Source organism: Microplitis demolitor, chromosome 6, assembly GCF_026212275.2.
Source record: "Microplitis demolitor isolate Queensland-Clemson2020A chromosome 6, iyMicDemo2.1a, whole genome shotgun sequence".
NCBI lineage: Eukaryota > Metazoa > Arthropoda > Insecta > Hymenoptera > Braconidae > Microplitis > Microplitis demolitor.
Window position 1 is genome coordinate 18504000 of NC_068550.1, and position 19259 is coordinate 18523258.

The 19259-nt window shown below is 37.9% G+C and overlaps 2 protein-coding genes across 2 annotated transcripts; both read left to right on the plus strand.

Annotated features, from left to right (window-relative positions):
- The first annotated feature begins 5610 nt into the window (after positions 1 to 5610).
- On the plus strand, positions 5611 to 6345 carry LOC106694204 (uncharacterized). The gene has a single exon (XM_014444696.2). The coding sequence runs from the start codon at positions 5611 to 5613 to the stop codon at positions 6343 to 6345; it is 735 nt and encodes a 244-aa protein (XP_014300182.2).
- A 3103-nt stretch (positions 6346 to 9448) lies between these two features.
- Positions 9449 to 10162, plus strand: LOC103572304 (uncharacterized). The gene has a single exon (XM_008550835.1). The coding sequence runs from the start codon at positions 9449 to 9451 to the stop codon at positions 10160 to 10162; it is 714 nt and encodes a 237-aa protein (XP_008549057.1).
- Positions 10163 to 19259: the final 9097 nt, after the last annotated feature.

Below are 19259 nucleotides of genomic sequence, written 5' to 3' on the forward strand. Positions count from 1 at the left end.
CTTGATACACTATTTGTGTTTGCATTCCCTTATATATTTCTACTAATAGTCCATTATCTACATACTATTATAGGATATTATTTTTTATAGCATAACCACTGACACAATTGCTCGTTGCTGCACCTATAATATCCTTCCGATAATCATCGTCATTTTGTGTCTTTATCAATCAAGTGATCAAGCTGTCGTCTGCATTAATTAACATTACACTAGACAACGGGTTGCGATTTAGTACGTCAACATATCATTTACTTTGTTCCAGCCTGTGTACAGCCTCGTAATTAGAGTCTTCTAACAGCAATGCCTATCTGGGCACCCGTTAAAAGAATTTTTTTTTACTACGTCATTTTCAAAATTTTCCAATCTACTACAATTTTGGAAAGAATACCTAATCAATAGACTCTAAACTGTTTGAATGCTTATACAATCGCAAGTACCTTCAGTTCATAACTAGTATACTTGTCTTCTGTTTACGGCTTTCCACTAGCATTATACACAGGATGGAATTTACCATCTTCGGTATCTAGTTGCATTGGACTTGTCCTATAATCGAAATCTTATGGATATGAGAGCAGTTCAGTCTTTGCACATACTCAGTATAATCTAAGTACTGGTTTGCTGACTACCACTACTTTCAAAGTTGTATACGCTTTTATTTCACGATGAAATTTCGTATCCTTTTTCAACAAGTCCGTCAGTGATCTAGCTATCTTCGCATTTTCCTCGATAAGCTTTCTAAAATAACCTGTTAGCTTTAGGAAACTCTAAACATCTTTAACTGTCGTTAGTTTCAGAAAATTGGCCTCGGCCTTGCTTTCATTTTCCTATAACAGGGATAATCTAAAATAAATTGGTTTTAATTGTAAATTAAGATTTGAATTTGAATTTGATTCGACTGCGCTCTCGGCCCACGCATCTCCGTTGTCCCCACGCCGTCGATGATCGATAACCTGGGACTCTACTAATTTATCGATGCATTTGGCCGTGCGACGAATGGGTGCTTTGCGAGGGCCCCGAGTCCCGCCATTTCTAGAAATTTAAATTTGGGGAAATTTTGGACGGTACGAGCCTGACATGGGACTGAGAGTGGGGAGCTGCTGGCTTCGCGGCGCACCGAGAGGCACTCGAGCGTCATTCACTGCCCAGAGCTACTGAAGCCCAGTCGCTGCTAAAATTTGCAACCTTTGGTAGAAGTAAATTTCATTTATTAACAAAGTCTGGTGAGTCTCACGACCCCATATAATAAATTAATAAAAATCCGAACTTCAAGGAAGCTACTGAGGAATTTAGTAAAAAAATTTATATACGGTGAGTTGAATAAACCCCGTACTCGGGTACAACTAAAAAGAAAAACCGGTGGGTCTAAGTTTGACCCCGGACGCCATTTTAAGGCTCGTGTTTAATTACGCTGAGTTTTAGCAACCGCTTAATCAATAAAATTGATTTATTTTATAATCGGCAGCCGTAACAAGAACGCAGAGAAAAGAAAAAAATATCAGCGTCAATAACCAGAGCGGCGGACTTCCCACCACATGGCGTCTCTACATCCTCAGGCAACAACCTCGGTAAATTTATGAAGAATATTTTAAAAGAATAGTTTTCTTAAAAACTTATAATTATTAACATTAAATTTGGAAAGATTTATTGGTAAATTCATGAGCTAAAGTTTATCGGTATCGTGGCGTGGGTTCGAGAGCGTTCGGTCGCCATTTTTTATCAAGTGTCTGGGTTTGTCGTTATTAGGTAGCGTCGTAATCAAAATTTTTTCAGTTGAGTCTAGCGACCACAGATTAAATATTTGATAATTAACATTTAAATTTAGCAAACTCTAGTTGGTATTTTTCTGGAGGTACTGAGTCCCAAAGACCGTTCTCTAGAAGGTGCCAGAAATTCAGTTTGAAAGTGACCGTGGTGCTGAGTCTCACCGATCGCATCACTGGGAACTTTATTAAATAAAATTTAACTAAAATAAAATTTAGGCTAAAAGACAACCCAGAACTTAAGGCGTTATTTAAGAACTTAAAGTTGCGGATAGACTGTGTGTGAATATGAGTTAATTTATTTATTGCCTCGCCAGCAAAATTATTGTATATTAAGGAGAAAAATAATTGTTATTATGAATTAAGGAAATTTTGTATGAAATTTCAACACAGTTTAAAATACGTAAATATTGTCGGGAATTTAAAAATTTTATATTAACCAAACAGATATATCCGTTACCAAAGAGATATTGTAAATAAATTTTGAATATTTTATTAAAATCATATTTATTAAAATAATTATTCTCAATCGATTAGTGACGCTGAGTCTCACCGACCGCTCATTAAGGGGTTGATAAGAACCTAACTCTGCAGCTGTGTGGTCCAGTCACGATAAGGAAATTTTCGAACTCGTTCTTGAGATTTTCATTCCTCTCTGCTTTGTTTGCCTTGCACACGATACTGAGAGATCGTGCAACTTACTCTCAGTGGCGCCCTTAGAACTTTTGAGTTCAAAAGGTGTCCAAATCGTGACCTCGTAAGCCTCGTCGTCAAGACCACGGAAGACGAGGGGTACCCGGTTATATTCCGATGACTTGATAATATTCTTAGATACTAAATACCCTAAATACTCGATCTCTTTTTGAAATAAATGGCATTGCATCCAGTTTATCAGTAACCCGTGTCACTCGGATACACTAATACTGCCTGCAGCCGCTCATACGCTACTTCTATATTTGATGTGATGATAGTAATATTGCCCATATATAGTGCTAGATATCTCATGTCAATTGGCGACTTAAGAACTGTTATTATACATTTTTGAAATACTTGCGGCGAAATAGCTAATCTGAAAGACGTCTTTAAAAATTCATACTGCCCATCGGGCGATACAAATGCAATAAAGAACCTGTATTTACTAATGCTACAAGCTTACACTCATTTCTTTTATACACTCCCAAGTGGGCCATACCCTGCTGTGATTTGTCGTAAACACTCATGGTGCCAAAAAAAGCTCAAAGATTAAAGATCACTTAGCGATGGATGAGGGCAAGTTTGTGTAATGGCATATCTGAAATCTTTGTGATTATAAGTGGAAAAAACCCTCTTTAGGATATCAAGGTAAAGTTGCATCTTATCACTAATCTATGCAACATGTAGACCAATCCAGGAAATTGGTACCACGGAGGCCCTTCTGTTTAAACTATCCGCGAGCGATGTCAATTCTCTTATCGCAAGAGATTTCCGTTACATTGTTGGCGATGAAAAAATAATATCGGCAACAAAGTAACGATTTATTAATTTATTATCTATTTATGATTCTAAGAAGTGTCGAACCATTTATTCGCCCACCGTGGCGAATAAATAATTCAGGACTTCAAAAGAAAAGTTTCTAAAATTTGTATTTAAATTTGATTAGAGCCAGAACGTAACACCGGATATTTTAAAATTGACTGACTCATCCCTCATAAGTATTAGTGAAATGTGGATCTACAATAAAGAGCCATTTATCTGCCTTAGATAACTGGCATAGTTGCTTTGTACTAGCGAATAAGGTGCTAGGCACGCCAGGAAGGGATGAAGCTGAAGCTAGCGCGAAAATAGTCCCTTGTAAAACAGAGATGAACTTCGGTCTCTTTACATTAATTAATTCTTTTATATACTTTTGCTTTTCAGGACACAACGCCACTCCACACTTAAGTGGTATTTGTTCCGTCGGGGAATAATAGTCTTACATTAGTTTATTATTTTTACGTATATTTAACGAATTTAATTTACGCCTTATCATATTTTTGTATTTTAGTTTAAAATATTTGTCTCTGGAATTTGGGAATTACCCATCTTTTTTTTTATCTGCAGTTTTATTTTATTGTTATATTAGCTTCATTTATTATACCTTATTTTAAACATCTGTTTAGGATTTAGTTGAAACTTATTTTTATGTCTAAATATTTTTTGCTCAAGTAAACGGCCAAACATCGGCTCTATTGTTTAGGGATTAAGTTTAAATTTCAAAATGTAAAATACTTCGAGTCCCATGTTTACGGCTCCTTTGCTCCTTATCCTGAAATTATTTAAGCCCTATCATAAAATCAGTCCGGAAATCTGTTCCTAATTGCACTCGTCTACTCTCCAAAATAGTCCGGTCACCATTTCTCCTGTATTTCCCTCTCTCGGCTCGTCCTCTTCCACTTTCGTTTCGCCCCCCCCCCCCCTTCTACTCGGCCATACTCCCACTACGATACGACCCTTCCACATTTTCTCTGGCCCTTCTAATGCCTTTTGCGCTCCAATCACAACCCTTAGTTTTCCACTTTCCTTCTATCACGCTCCTTTTTCCCTCAATCATAGTTCCTTAAGTTTAATGCTAAGATATTTTTTGTAAATGAAAAATTCAGTTGTACTCGATACTTTAAAGAGATCAGCATTGCGCTCGGTCTAATAAGTTCACACCAATATTTATTTAGCAAAATTGCTTGTTGAATATTTATTTCTTAACAAAAGTACTTGTTAAGATTGACCATATTTTAATTTTTTAAATTATTATTTAACAAATTTAATTGTTAAAATTATTCTCGCGGCAAACTAGTCGCGAGTCATTTCATGGTCCTTCGAGCCGGATATTAAAATTAATTAATTCTGGCATCAGTTCACAATTGTTATCATTAAGTAAACTATAATTGCGTAGTATTGTTCGAGTAGCTTGTGAAAAATAACAGTGCTAGTTATTCAGTGCGTTATTTATTGTGGCTGTCACAATCGCCAGTGTATTTACTGCAAACGCACAACACAAATAAGTGTAGTCATCAAAGTTATTACGTCAGTGATAGCCTGCAGTTCCGGAGTTCAACGCATCGTCACTCCGGTCAACATCAACTTCAAGTCTACGTCGACGTCGACATCATCTACATCAGCGGCAATCCAGCATTCCGAGAGATCGTCGTAACCAGATTTGCAGTCACGCGTTCATCAAAAGGTTAGTCAGTGTGGCACCAATCAATATCATTCCATAATTAATTTCATTTATTATTGCTTCCGTTTTTTATCGCGCTGCTCTCTGCATTAATTTTTTTTCATTTTTATTTTTATTTAATTTGTTATCCTCATTATTAAAATGACTGCTGAGCAAATTAAAGCGTTAAAAACTAAGCGCGGTAATGCTAAGCGATCGTTAACGACATATGAAAACTTTCTAAAGAAATTTGATCTTTTGAAAGATTTTCCAATCCTTGTAAAGCGGTATAACAAAATTGAGACTGTTCGGAAATCATTTGAAGAATATCAACTTAAATTAGAGACACTTCTTGAGGAGTCTGAAGAATTAACCGCATATCCTACTGAATTCGAAAATCTATATTATGAAACTTACGCAATTGCGACGAACCTTCTTTCGGAACAACGCAAGCGAGCCACTCCCTTGGTTCCGTCTCCAACAACCTCGAGTCCTTCTGCGACCACCAGCTCGTCACTTTCGGTATCTCAAGGCGTTGTATCGTCAATTGCAGCTTAGCTTGTTAATACCGTTCCTATCCCTTCTGTGACTATTTCTCCTTCTAATCAATCGGCTGTGTTTTCAACTCCCACACCGGTTAATAATAATTTTACCGCACCTCATGCATTTAACTATCCTATGAGTATATTACCTGCTTTACCCACCATCACTCTACCTACTTTTAGCGGGTCCTTTGACACTTGGTTGGGATTTTATGATCCGTTTAACTCGTTGGTCAACGAGGATCACAATATTCCACCTATACGAAAATTAATCTACCTAAAGGGTTGCTTAACTGGCGAAGCAGCCAACGTAATATCTTCTCTTGAAACTTCATCTCAAAACTACGAAGTAGCGTGGGGCTTATTAAAAGAACGGTACGATGACAGAAGATTTATGCGGGACAGTTACATAAAATCTTTGCTGGATACTCCTCTAATCTCAAAGGAGTCTTCTATCCGATCATTTCTTGGTCACATACAACGGCATCTGCGTGTCTTAAGTCAGCTTGATGAGTCCACCGATTATTGGGACTCACTATTGATCGTGCTATTCGTAAGCAAATTTAACAATTTTATGCGGGAGCGATGGGAAGAATTCAGTTGTGGCGTAAGTAAACCCACAATGAAGCAGATGCTTACTTTTTTAACAAAGCGCACTCAATTTGAAGGTTCTAGGGCTCAAGCACCCGCGCCTCCTCCAAATAATTCTAGGCAAACGCCGTCAAACGGACGAGCTCAATCGCGTTCTCAGCAATCATTCGCAGCCTCTACCTCTCAGAATCGCTGTCTCTATTGTCAAGGTGGTGATCATTATATCTATTCTTGTAAGGGCTTAGGAGCTCTATCGCTATTGCTCGCTATGAAGCGGTAAAGGGGTCTAATTTATGCACTAATTGTCTTCGTAAGGGTCATCACTCTTCACAGTGCCCTTCAGGAAAGTGTCAAGCGTGTGGTTATAGACATCATACTCTACTTCACTTTGATAAATCAAAACCTAAAATTCCGCCGTTGAATGCATCTGCGACGGCCTTCGATATGCCTAAATCCACTATAAATATGCACGCTCAGGTCTCATCTGAAGCGTTGCTAGCTACAGCTATTGTAGACCTTGTAAATAAGCATGGAAAAATTAGGCAATGCCGAGTATTCCTGGATGCAGGATCTCAGGCGCACTTTATCACAGAAAAGGCTGCTAAGTTTTTAAATCTGAATAAAAAACCGGTAAACATCCTAGTAACTGGAGTGGACAACACCTCTACGAGTGTCAAACACTCTGCTCGCGCCACTTTAAAATCGCGTCATAGCAAATTTCAAAAAACTGTTGAATTTTTAATTGTTCCTCAGATCAGCCAGTCAATGCCATCTATGAATTGCCATTAACGTAATTCAGCTCGAAATACCTAAAAACATATCCCTCGCGGACCTAGAGTTCTATAAGCCGTCTGAGGTCGATGCTCTGATCGGAGTGAAGTTTTTTTATAAGCTCCTTAGTGTGGGACAAATTTCCCTCAAAACTCATCCCGACACTGTTCTGCACAAAACGCTGCTTGGGTGGATAGTTGCTAGGGAAATGAACAGCAATTTGAACATTTCCAACGTGTCATGTCATCTTAATTTAAACTTACCATCGTCTGATATATCTTTAACCCGATTCTAGGAAGTGGAAGAAATTTCGTCTGTTGCAATCTTATCTTCGGAAGAAAAGGCTTGTGAAGAGCACTATAAGCTCCATACCACTCGGACTGTAGAAGGTCGGTATGTAGTTCGCTTGCCGTTCAACAGTAAAAAGAGCAGACTAGGCGATTCATATTCATCAGCCTTGAAAAGATTTTTCGCGCTAAAAAGGCGTTTCCAACGAGACCATGCAATCAAGCATGATTACCTCGAATTTTTGCGGGAGTATAAAGAGTTGGGTCACATGTCGGTGTCCGATGACTTATGTGAAGCTCACTTAGGGTTCTATCTCCCTCATCATGCTGTCCTAAAGTACGACAGCATCACAACCAAGATCCGTGTAGTCTTCGACGGTTCTGCGAAAACCTCTACGGGAATTTCCTTGAATGACACTTTAATGGTTGGTCCGCAACTTCAGGACAGTTTATTTACAATACTCACTCGTTGGCGATCTCACCCTTACGTGCTCACTGCCGACGTAGAGAAGATGTACAGGCAAATCCTCGTACACCCCGAGGATGCAATCTACCAAAAAATTCTGTATCGTGAAACCTCCCAAGAGCCTATTAAGACCTGTTTTCTGAGCACAGTCACCTATGGTACTGCTTGTGCGTCTCACTTATCAGTGCACACCCTCCATCAACTTACTTAAGATGAAGGCCCTGCATACCCTCTTGCTGTCGTCGCTCTGCTGAGGGACTTTTACGACGACGATTTGTTTACCGGCGCTAAAACTCTCACAGAAGCAGAGCTCATACGTGACGAATTAATTGATTTATTAAAAAGAGGCAAATTCCGTCTTCGCAAATGGGCCTCCAACGAGCCTGCCTTTATCCAAAATCTACCTCAGGCCTCAGAGGAAACCCACATGTCCCTTGATCCTGACGCTACTATCAAAACTCTCGGTATACGGTGGAGTCCTCGGGACGACACACTCTTCTACACTATTAGCGTGCCTGCTTCTGAGGCCACTACCAAGCGTGCAATTTTATCGCAAATTGCGAAACTATTTGATCCACTAGGCCTCCTTGGCCCTATAATTGTTTATGCTAAGATAATTATGCAGCTTTTGTGAAAGGCTGGACTAGCCTGGGATGAATCAATCCCGATCTCAATTCACTCACTATGGACCCAATTTCGGGCCCAGCTGTCTATGATTGAAGAGCTGCATTTCAAGCGCAGCGTTGCTTCCTCGGGAACAGTCGATATCCAATTACATGGATTTTGTGACGCAAGCGAGCGAGCATACGGAGCGTGTATCTACACCCGCTCTATCGATGAGACTGGGCATGTTCGTACTCATCTGGTTTGTTCAAAATCACGAGTTGCCCCAGTGTCGTCACTATCATTACTTTGATTAGAGCTCTGCGCTGCTTTATTACTTTCCAGACTCTCTGACATAGCTATTAAAACCCTATTGTTAGATATTAAGGAGTCTACTTATAGTCTGACTCAACCATCACACTTCACTGGATAAATGCCCCTCCTCATCTACTAAAAACCTTCGTCGCCAATCGAGTGGCGGAGATTCAGAGGCTTTCTCATCGTTGCCATTGGCGCCACGTGTCTTCTCAAAACAATCCCGCGGACTATATTTCTCGTGGCCCAACTCCGGCTGAGTTCGTTGCCAATAACATCTGGCAGGCTGGCCCAAGCTGGCTGCAGTGCGAGCCTAGCACTTGGCCTAAGTGGGCTCTCCCTTCAATCGACATTCCAGAAATAAAGCCCGTGATTCCCGATCGCGTACTTTGTATGAAAATAGACTGCGGACTTAATGATCTGCTCGAAAAATACCACTCTGGCCATAAATTAAAACAGGTCGTGGCTTACGTAATGCGTTTTGTTTATAACGCTCGCCATAAAAATCATCGCAGATTTGATCGATTAAGTTTACAGGAGCTACAACAGGCTTATGATATCATAATAAGGATCACTCAGCGCTCAGCCTTTGTGAAAGAAATTAAGCAATTAAAAAACAATGAAGTTATCTCCGACAATAGTAAATTAATTCCGTTAAATCCCTATGTTGACGAACAAGATCTCCTAAGAGTAGGAGGAAAACTGGCTCGTTCCTCACTAACTAAGGAGCAGCAACACCCCCTGCCCCTACCAGCTCGTCATTATATAACGCGTCTTATCATAACCGAAGAACACATGCGGCTGAAGCATGCTGGCACTCAAGCCACCCTATACTCGGTGCGTCAAACGTTTGGCCCTTAGACGGTCGCAACATTACGCGAAAAATTATCTATCGTTGCATTACCTGCTTTCGAGCAAAACCGCGTGCCGCTAATCACGTCATGGGAATCCTCGCTGAACCCCGTGTCACCCCTTCCCGTCCTTTCCTCCGTGTTGGAGTCGACTACTGCGGTCCTTTATGCATAAAAGAAAAACACTTTCGCAATCGTAGCCGATTGAAGGTTTATGTTGCAATTTACGTATCCATGTCAACCAAAGCAGTTCACTTAGAACGAGTAAGTGATCTCACCACCGAGGCCTTTATTGGTAGACTCCGAAGACTGTTTTCAAGGCACGGAAAATCAATCGAGATATACTCGGATAATGCCACGAATTTTGTCGGGGTAAACCGTGAGCTTAATGAACTACAAACATTGTTTAATTCGGAGGAGCATAAGAACTCCGTCCTAAGTTTTCTTACGTCCGAAAGGATAACTTGGCATTTTATTCCTCCTCGTGCCCCTCACTTTGGTGGGCTCTGGGAGGCCGCCGTAAAATCTTTTAAGCACCATCTGATTCATACAGTTGGTGATACACTTTTAACATTTGAACAGCTCGAGACTTGCGTTATAGAAATAGAAGCAATTTTAAATTCCTGCCCTATTTCTCCTATGTCCTCTGATCCAAATGACCTGCTCTCCCTTACCGCTGAGCATTTCCTAGTTGGTGGCCCTCTGACAAGCTTTCCTCAGGACGACCTCACCGACATACCATCTAATCGCCTATCAGCTTGGCAACATGCTCAGCAGCTGAAGCAACATTTTTGGAAGCGCTGACACAAGGAATACCTACACCAGCTCATAACCCTGAGCGGGCACCTCGACAAATCGAACGATCTACAGGTTGGTTCACTGGTGCTTATTGTGGAAAATCTTCCTCCACTTCAATGGGCGCTAGGATGCATCACCGCAGTACACCCCGGAGCAGACGGCATCATCAGGGTGGTTACCGTGAAGACTTCCACCGGCAAATACAAACGCTGCACCAAACGCGTGTGCCCATTGCCCCTTGACTAGCTGCGACTTCACCAATATTTATTTTTGAACGCAGATCCGTTCAAGGCAGGCGGCATGTTCCATCGCAGAATAATAGTCTTACATTAGTTTATTATTTTTACGTATATTTAACGAATTCAATTCACGCCTTATCATATTTTTGTATTTTAGTTTAAAATATTTGTCTCTGGAATTTGGGAATTACCCATCTTTTTTTTTTATCTGCAGTTTTATTTTATTGTTATATTAGCTTCATTTATTATACCTTATTTTAAACATCTGTTTAGGATTTAGTTGAAACTTATTTTTATGTCTAAATATTTTTTGCTCAAGTAAACGGCCAAACATCGGCTCTATTGTTTAGGGATTAAGTTTAAATTTCAAAATGTAAAATACTTCGAGTGCCATGTTTACGGCTCCTTTGCTCCTTATCCTGAAATTATTTAAGCCCTATCATAAAATCAGTCCGGAAATCTGTTCCTAATTGCACTCGTCTACTCTCCAAAATAGTCCGGTCACCATTTCTCTTGTATTTCCCTCTCTCGGCTCGTCCTCTTTCATTTTCATTTCGCCCCCCCCCCTTCTACTCCGCCATACTCCCACGACGATATGACTCTTCCACATTTTCTCTGGCCCTTCTAATGCCCTCCGCGCTCCAATCACAACCCTTAATTTTCCACTTTCCTTCTATCACGCTCCTTTTTCCCTCAATCTTAGTTCTTTAAGTTTAACGCTAAGATATTTTTCGTAAATGAAAAATTCAGTTGTACTCGATACTTTAAAGAGATCAGCATCGCGCTCGATCTAATAAATTCACACCAATATTTATTTAGCAAAATTGCTTGTTGAATATTTATTTCTTAACAAAAGTACTTGTTAAGATTGACCATATTTTAATTGTTTAAATTATTTTTTAACAAATTTAATTGGTAAATTATTCTCGCGGCAAACTAGTCGCGAGACATTTCAGTATTGATCACCATAATCAAAACATCTATTCACTTGCGCTAGAGATTCAGTGTTTTTTTTAACACGATTCTCTGGTCGCTTCAATTCATCATTTTTACGCTTAATGGCCTCGTTTTTGTCTTCATTATCCGTTCCATTACTTCGTACTGTTTAAATTTTTTCTTCAATTTTTGCATGTTCTTGACTTCATAAAATGCAGATTTGCTGGTAGCCTCGACGGGGATGTCTGGATTGATATAATCAATCAGTAACGACGTATCAACTGTTTCTTGTCCAGCGATTTTTCGCATCTGGTAAATATTCTTTTGAAGAGTCTCGTTTTCCTTCTTCTTTCTTTGTGCTAACTCTCGGTGTATTTGCTGATTACTGATTAAATGATCCAATTCGCCTTTTTATGCTCTTCGGACTTTGCCCATATTTTCGTACACTTCTTCTTTTATACAAATGCATAAGCTAAGTCTTTTCTCAAGCGCCATCAAATGCATGTCTTACCAACTGCAAACTGATTCCATTTCTTCAAAATCATCCAGACATCTAGAAACACTCAATAAATCGTCTCCACTGAACTTTTCAAGCTTACTTTCAACGACTTTCAGCAACAATATTATGTTTTTAATTGTTTTCATCGTCTTGAGCGTTTTGATCACCATGTGCAGCACGCTCTCGCTTAAGTAACAAGGCAACCCCGAGTCGGCCAACCAACTCTGGCTTTCCTCCTATCGGCCACAGCTTACGTCGTCAGTTCCTCTTTAATCTCAAGAATTCTTATGCGAGCTACTTGCTCTCCACTGTACCGTGCTACCGTAATGTAATTGATGTTATCCATCGTATAACGCAATTTCAAGCGTTTTATGCATTAAAATCTGTGTAGGGTAATGAATGGTACGTGATTGCAAGTACAGGTGATTAAAATGAAAGTTGTGTTTTAGTTTAAATTATTTTCTATACAGGCTATGGTCATTAGTCCGCACCGCTTTCAGGTCCATACGCCCTCTTGATTTCACTTATTCGAACAATTTGTTGTCAACCGAGTCGTTACAACGGAGCTGCTGAGAATAGTCAATCTTAGTCATACTAAACTTAGTTTTTATTACTTTCTAACAACTTTGAAATTTAGTTTTGATTCTTCCAACACACAAACTTATTTTATTTTTACTATATACATTTATTCCGACTAACGGATACTCAACTCGTGTAAGATCTCACTGTACTAACTTTGCATTGACTCGGAGTAATCTGTTAATGCATATATGTATAAATGCATACCGCGTATAAATTAACCTGATTTACTCTGAGTTAGATTTCCAATATTGTTACAAGCTAAATCAGTGAGGGATTTTTTTGTTTTGTAAATGCAACTGACTTGAAAGAGGATAAACAAAAAAATGTCACCTTTTTATCTGAGCCCTTCCATCCTCTTACAACCTGACAGATAGTGCCCTTGGTACTCCAGCCTGAACAAGTTGGAATTTTTAATTAGGGGGCATCCATTAATTACCTGAGCTACTTTTCGATCAGTTTAGACTCCCCCCCCCTTAGGTGAGATTTGCCTGGACCCTTCTCCTACCCTTACGTGAGATTGACGCTAAAAATGTTTTAGACTGAATTTATTTCTAGTATTTGGGAAAATAATGAACTGTTCAAGTAGGGGAGGAGAGGGGGCAAAAAGGGGTAGGGCAGGCAAAACGGAGTTCCCCTTAAAATTTTATAAGAAAAAACAATTTTTTTCTTTTCGCCTAATTACTATAGATCCGATATATTTGCGCATTTTTACCCCACGCATGACGCCTTGAGCAAAATGAACCAGCCGAAAATTATGAAAAAACGATCCTTTCAAATTTCTAAGTCAAATTTTAAAAAATTGGACAGTGGACCAGCTGAAAAATATGGAAAAATTTAAGTTAATGAAATTTAATCAACTTTCAGAATTTTTTTTCAACTTTTTTTAAGGGTACCCCATTTTGCCCGCCAAAAGCAAAAATTTTATTTCTTAACGGCAGCTAAAAACTTTGTCTATTTACCTTGAATATCATTAAAAACTAAATAATTTATAATTAATAACCATGAGATTTATTTTAGCGGGCAAAATAAACTCTCAAACTAACTTTTTTTTAATATCTGTTATATTTTTTATTTTTTGAAGTTGAGGTGAGATTTTCGATTACCCCCCTCTCGGTTTAAATGAGATTTGGTGAGATTTCATTGGACCCCCCCCCCCCATTCTGAGCTCACGTAATTAATGGAAGTCCCCTTATTATCCTGCCCCCCCCCCCCCCTACCCTTCACAAAAAAATCTAAGCTCTTTCATTATCTTATAACCTGACACCTAATACCCTTAGTACTCCAGCCTGAACCACTTCATGGTTGTAATGCTTTTAAAATATGAATCTTACATGTGCAACGTCCGAGACGTTAGAGTTATGTTTGTAACGCTCGAGACCTTGGAATCACACTTGAGACGCTCGAGGTGTTAGAATAACACTTCAGATTTCGACTCGGGATAATCAACCGATTTTAATGGTCAACGCAGAAGTCGACGCAACTCTTTAGCTTCTACCTGCAAATTGAAAATTTTCTTGATGAAAATTTCATGTTGAACGTAAGAAGTCTTGCTGAAAATTCCATTAAATTTGCGGAGCAATTCGAATATACTGTAAATTATCAAGAACATATTTAGTATTTGAGAATGATTCCAGTATGTTTCCAGTATATCTATAAAAATATGCTTAAACTGTACTCTATCATACTAATAATTTTGGTGTGTTTTTAAAATGCTTGTACCAAAATTGTAGTAAGTATGAATAATGATAAATTTCTTCGAAAAATTCAATTTATTTAAGAAAAATACTTAAATCATTTATAGACATATTTGGTAAAAAAAAAAAAACGGAATAATCTACTGTACTGAGGTTTCAAACTTGTGACCGATTGCTTGAGAGTCTCGTGGAGTAGGCTTGATGCTGTTACAAATCATGATTGAAGGCACAATTTTGTTATTATTTATCGTCTGAATTCTTTCATAAGCGTTATCTATATTGCAATAGAATCAAATCAATAATAAATTAACTATAATTTGATGTCTATCAAACATAGACCGAAATCTTTCCTGTAAAACCGAAAAATTTTTTTTGTGCGTAAAAAAACCATAGTATAAGTAAATAATTAAGTCAAAAGATAAAGTATCATAAACGTAATTATTTGAACGATTTGTGACGAAAAAGCATTTTTATGCGGGAAGCTTAACCCTCCGTCCATTGCGCGGTCCGCCACCCTTCGTTGATCGCACCGAAGCGTTCCGCCGCCTTGTATTTAATATTGCGGTGTTGCCAAGTATCATGACTATGATTTTTGAATTCGAACCACTCAAGCTTATACTGTACAATTGTATTTTTTTTTTTTAATTTCCTGACTACAAAGGAAAATATTTAAAAAGAAGATGAACTAATTAATTAAGTTCGAAATTAGAAAAATAATTTTTTTATACATTTTATTCAGATTTGAAGATGGTTAATAATAAAAATACCTAAGATAATTAATTACTTTATTGTTTTTCGGGCGTATGTACATTCATTAATTTTTAAATTAGCTTTAGCACTAATTATTTTTTATTAAAATTTTCATCGTAAGTTTTTTAAACATGGGAGTCCATTAGTGGCGCTACTGTGGTGATAACGTCTTTGCTTATGTCATAATTTCTACAGTGATTCGTTATAATTACTATCTCCGGATGGTTAATCTAAATTGCGATATAACATTGAAAGCCTATCCATTAGGGTTTTCTCAGCATGTAATAATCCTCATTCAGCATACTCTAGTTTAAGTGGTTTAATTTTTTATAAATCCAGTGTAAAACCTTCGAGGTTATAAAAAATTAAAAAAGTAAATGTGCTTCGCAACGCTGAGCTGGAAGAACTCAGAGTTTCTTTTACTAAGGAAAACGAAGTGATTCGCCCAGAACTCGACTTCGCTACATCCTGCACCAGCAATTTGGAGTCATCTTTATATACAAAAAATCACGACACTATTATATTGTACGAGTCTACAACCACTCTTTCGAGCTTTGAGGATGGGATACTTACTGCACGCTAGTATTTACAAAGTTGAAAAGTATATTCGGCGTAACGACATTATCATCAGAGAATTAACCAAAAACAATGAGGATGTTACAGTCAAAATCAATAAATTTATAGCGGATAATTTACTCTTGAAAACTGCATACTCAGCGCGAAACGTATCGGCGAACTTGGTGACAGAATCAAAGCTACGGTAAACAGCAGCTCGAATAAATCCATCATTATAAAGAAGAAAAGAGATCTCAAAGTTTAGGTCTACATTGATAATGGCTTGTAGCGTTAGAGCTTACGTTCACCTGCACTTTAGATGGAGTCTTGCAGCTTTTCGTGAGTATTACCCTGCTAGCACAATATGAGACTTGTCTTTTACAATAAGCAATAAGTGAAGGTCCCAAAGCTTAAGCCGAAAAAGGTGTAAAGCGCGCATTAGCACGTGCTTTTATAGGTGGCTGCGCTATATTGAAGCATGTGATAATAACCACCCGAAGAAAATCGGAGACGCATGATCCCACATTGTAACACCACCCCTCTTAAATTTAACCCAGAGTTATGCCAATGACAAATTAATATGAGTCCGGTTGAAGTTAAATTAAACTAATAGCGCCGACGGAAACATTCATTCATTCCATACAATACAATAGGTTTCCATTCACACTGTGGCTATAGCTGGTGATATTGCTGTTCAATCATTAGCTAATATCCCAGTTATATCAAGATATTATAAATTTTTCATATATTAAATACAATAATAAATATAGCTATAAGCACAATAAATGTTATTTCACTTCTGGGCTCATCATTGTCCGTTTCTCTAGTCTACTTCAGATACACTTTTCCGGTAGTAGAAAAAATAACAATAAACAATACTGATAATACCAATCTTCAGTTGAGAGTGTTGAAATTTTCTAAATCTGATAAATAACAAATAAACATAATACAATGTCACTGTTACGTCCCAGCCTGCTCATCAGATGTCTCTGACTATTTTTAAATACTAATTATTAAGAGACTGATCTGAGACCTAACTAATTAATTAAGATGTATATTGATAATTTAGCAAGTTGCATAATTAATAAGTTACTCTATATTATAGGATATAATATAATATAATAATATAGCATAACATAATAATATAAAATAATAGAACATAAAATGATATGATATTATTTAAAATATTTGAAACATATTGATAAAGTTATTTTTCTCTCAATATTTGTTATGTACAAATAAACGCTGACGCCTCGAGTAAATCCTCGAGACGTGCAGCTGCACAAACATCTATTTTGTGCTAAGATAACTTTTGTTCATAGATAAGTAACTCATTTGTTAATAACAAAAACGGAGAAAGCGTGAGAACGGAGAATGTATCATTCGAGAATATTGCTTATCACGATCCACCCCTCTATATCGAACGATGCGCGGGCCTGATGCCCAAGCGCCTCGTATTGATAAGAGACTTACTTTAGTTTTTCTCGATCAAGAGGAGTCAGTCTGAAATATAGAATCATAGAGAGCAGTCAGGCCCAATACTAAACACTCAACTTCTTTCTCACCCTTTCGAAGTTATTGTTAGATGAACTTTAACAATATATAAATTGATTCAATTGTATATTTTCACATTATTGAAATTATTCTTTTACAATTGAATAAATCGGATTGAGATATAAAATAATAACCAGTTTATTTCAACCACCGAATGGTGGCTGTTCAACCCCTATCAAATAATTATTTATAATTATATGTAAGTTCTCATTACGTCCAATTCAAATCGACCGCTTAACCACGCCAGCGACAAAACATCGACCACGACGTAACAGTCACAATGGAGAATTAGAATTTATGTTCTCAATAGTAAACAAACAAGGATCAATAATAATTAAAATGGAAACAAAAAACAAAAAATAAAAATGAACAAAAAACCGGTTTATGTATTAATCACTACTTTTGGTTATCACACTGGTTTCTCGAGCAATCTTTTATCAATTTGATTCCGCACGTAAATTCGTTGTCATCATCTAGTACTTACGGAGGCAGGACTAAATATGCTCCCCGTGCTGCTTAGGTCAACTGAACCCGCTGTCTGCAATCTTGACAAGCGTCATTCACAAATGGATACTGGGTCGAGCATCGCTTGATTCATAGCTTGGTATCCATCTGTACGCCAAGTCTGATACGGGCAATTATTATTGGTATGCCCCAATCTTCTGCAGTTGGTACAATAGCTTTCATCCCTGAAATCATTTGGGCATTTATCAAACGTATGATCTCGTTCCTTGCACTTAAGACAACCTGGTTCTAGAATTCAAGTCAACCTGTTCTTGATGGTCTGCGTGGCAATCGTACGTGTTGATTCAGGCGCCAGGCCTTGTGCGGTCTTCTTAACTGTCTCTTGTTATTCAGCTTTTGACAAGATATTTTTAACTTCCCGCTAAGAAAATTGCGAATTTTCAAAAATTTAGGAAGTTATTCGTTTCACCCCGATTTGTGGAAATCGAAATTCCAACAAATGTCGACGTTTTGAGGTTCTAGGAAGCTATTCTGACTAAATTCAAGATGATGTCCGAGTGTATGTATGTATGTACGTACGTACGTATGTATGTAAATATTCTGTAACTTTTGAACGGATGAACCAATTTTAATTTTCGAGGTGCCATTCGACGCGGCTTGTTATTTACTATAAACACTAAAAATTTGAGCTTAATCGGTAGGGTACGTTTGGAGATATTTCAAAAATAAAATTTTTTCAACAATATTTTTTTCGAATAACTTTTAATTCGCTCGATGGATTGATTTCAAAATCTAATCAGCTTTTTGTAAGCCGCGTCGAATGCCGCCTTAACAATCAAAATCGGTTCATTCGTTCAAGAGAAACCGTTAACGAAAGAATTGAAAAAAAAAAAAAAATTTTTTAGTATTTTCGAAATCTCTCAAAAACGAGTTGATAAATCAATTTAAAAATTTTATCAGTTGCAGAACTCAATAAAACGCGTCGATTGCCACCTTAAACGTCTTAATCGGTTTATTCGTTCGAGAGATATCGTTGTAGAAAAAATGTTAAAAAACGTTATTTTTCGAAAACAAAGGCATACAAAAGTATTTTCGAGCTCCTTTCGCATTTATTTCGACTCTATCTATTTCAAATGTAATAAATATTCTTCGTAAACTTTAAATAGCTGACTTATCTGCTAAAATAGAAGAACTTTCAGCCGAGTCAAATTTAGTTTTAGTTATATTATCTGGTATTTTATCTGCGACCTGCAGTGTTATGAAATTTCTGCTGGCACCGGAGTCGAACAATGCTGTACATATCATGTTATTCATTTTCACTAGACATGTAAAGTGTTTACTTATAGAAATCCGAATCTGTTGATAGGTTCGTGCACCTTCTGGTATTCTAATGCTATAAACTTTTCTGGGTTGTTGCTCTGTCACCGCTGGTTTCCTCACCCTCACCGGTGATGGCTCGTAATAGTCCTCCCAGCAGCACTTCGATATACACTTGCCCATTCTGACACTGCAATATCTGACACTGGTATATTTGTGGTCACAAATTTTATTATTATCCGTTCCGTTATTAATTACACCACTTACTTCCGACTCGCTCGATGTTTCGTGGTCAACTTTGACATTGCATTCGATATCTACATAGCAGTGGCGGGATGATTCACCCCCTGGCCGCTGATGTGATGCATAAGCAGGAACTATAAGTGGGACGAGTGCCAACCCCTGCATTTGTTGCACTCGCTCTTTCAGCTTTTTATACAGCTACATTTTTTCACTGTTTCTCCCACTTTTAAACAGCGTACACAGATATCTGCTCTGTCATCCGTGCAGTC

What these genes read in the sequence shown, in the direction of transcription:
- LOC106694204 (XM_014444696.2), top strand. Translation starts at nt 5,611, where the DNA reads ATGAGTATATTACCTGCTTTACCCACCATCACTCTACCTACTTTTAGC.
- LOC103572304 (XM_008550835.1), top strand. Translation starts at nt 9,449, where the DNA reads ATGGGAATCCTCGCTGAACCCCGTGTCACCCCTTCCCGTCCTTTCCTC.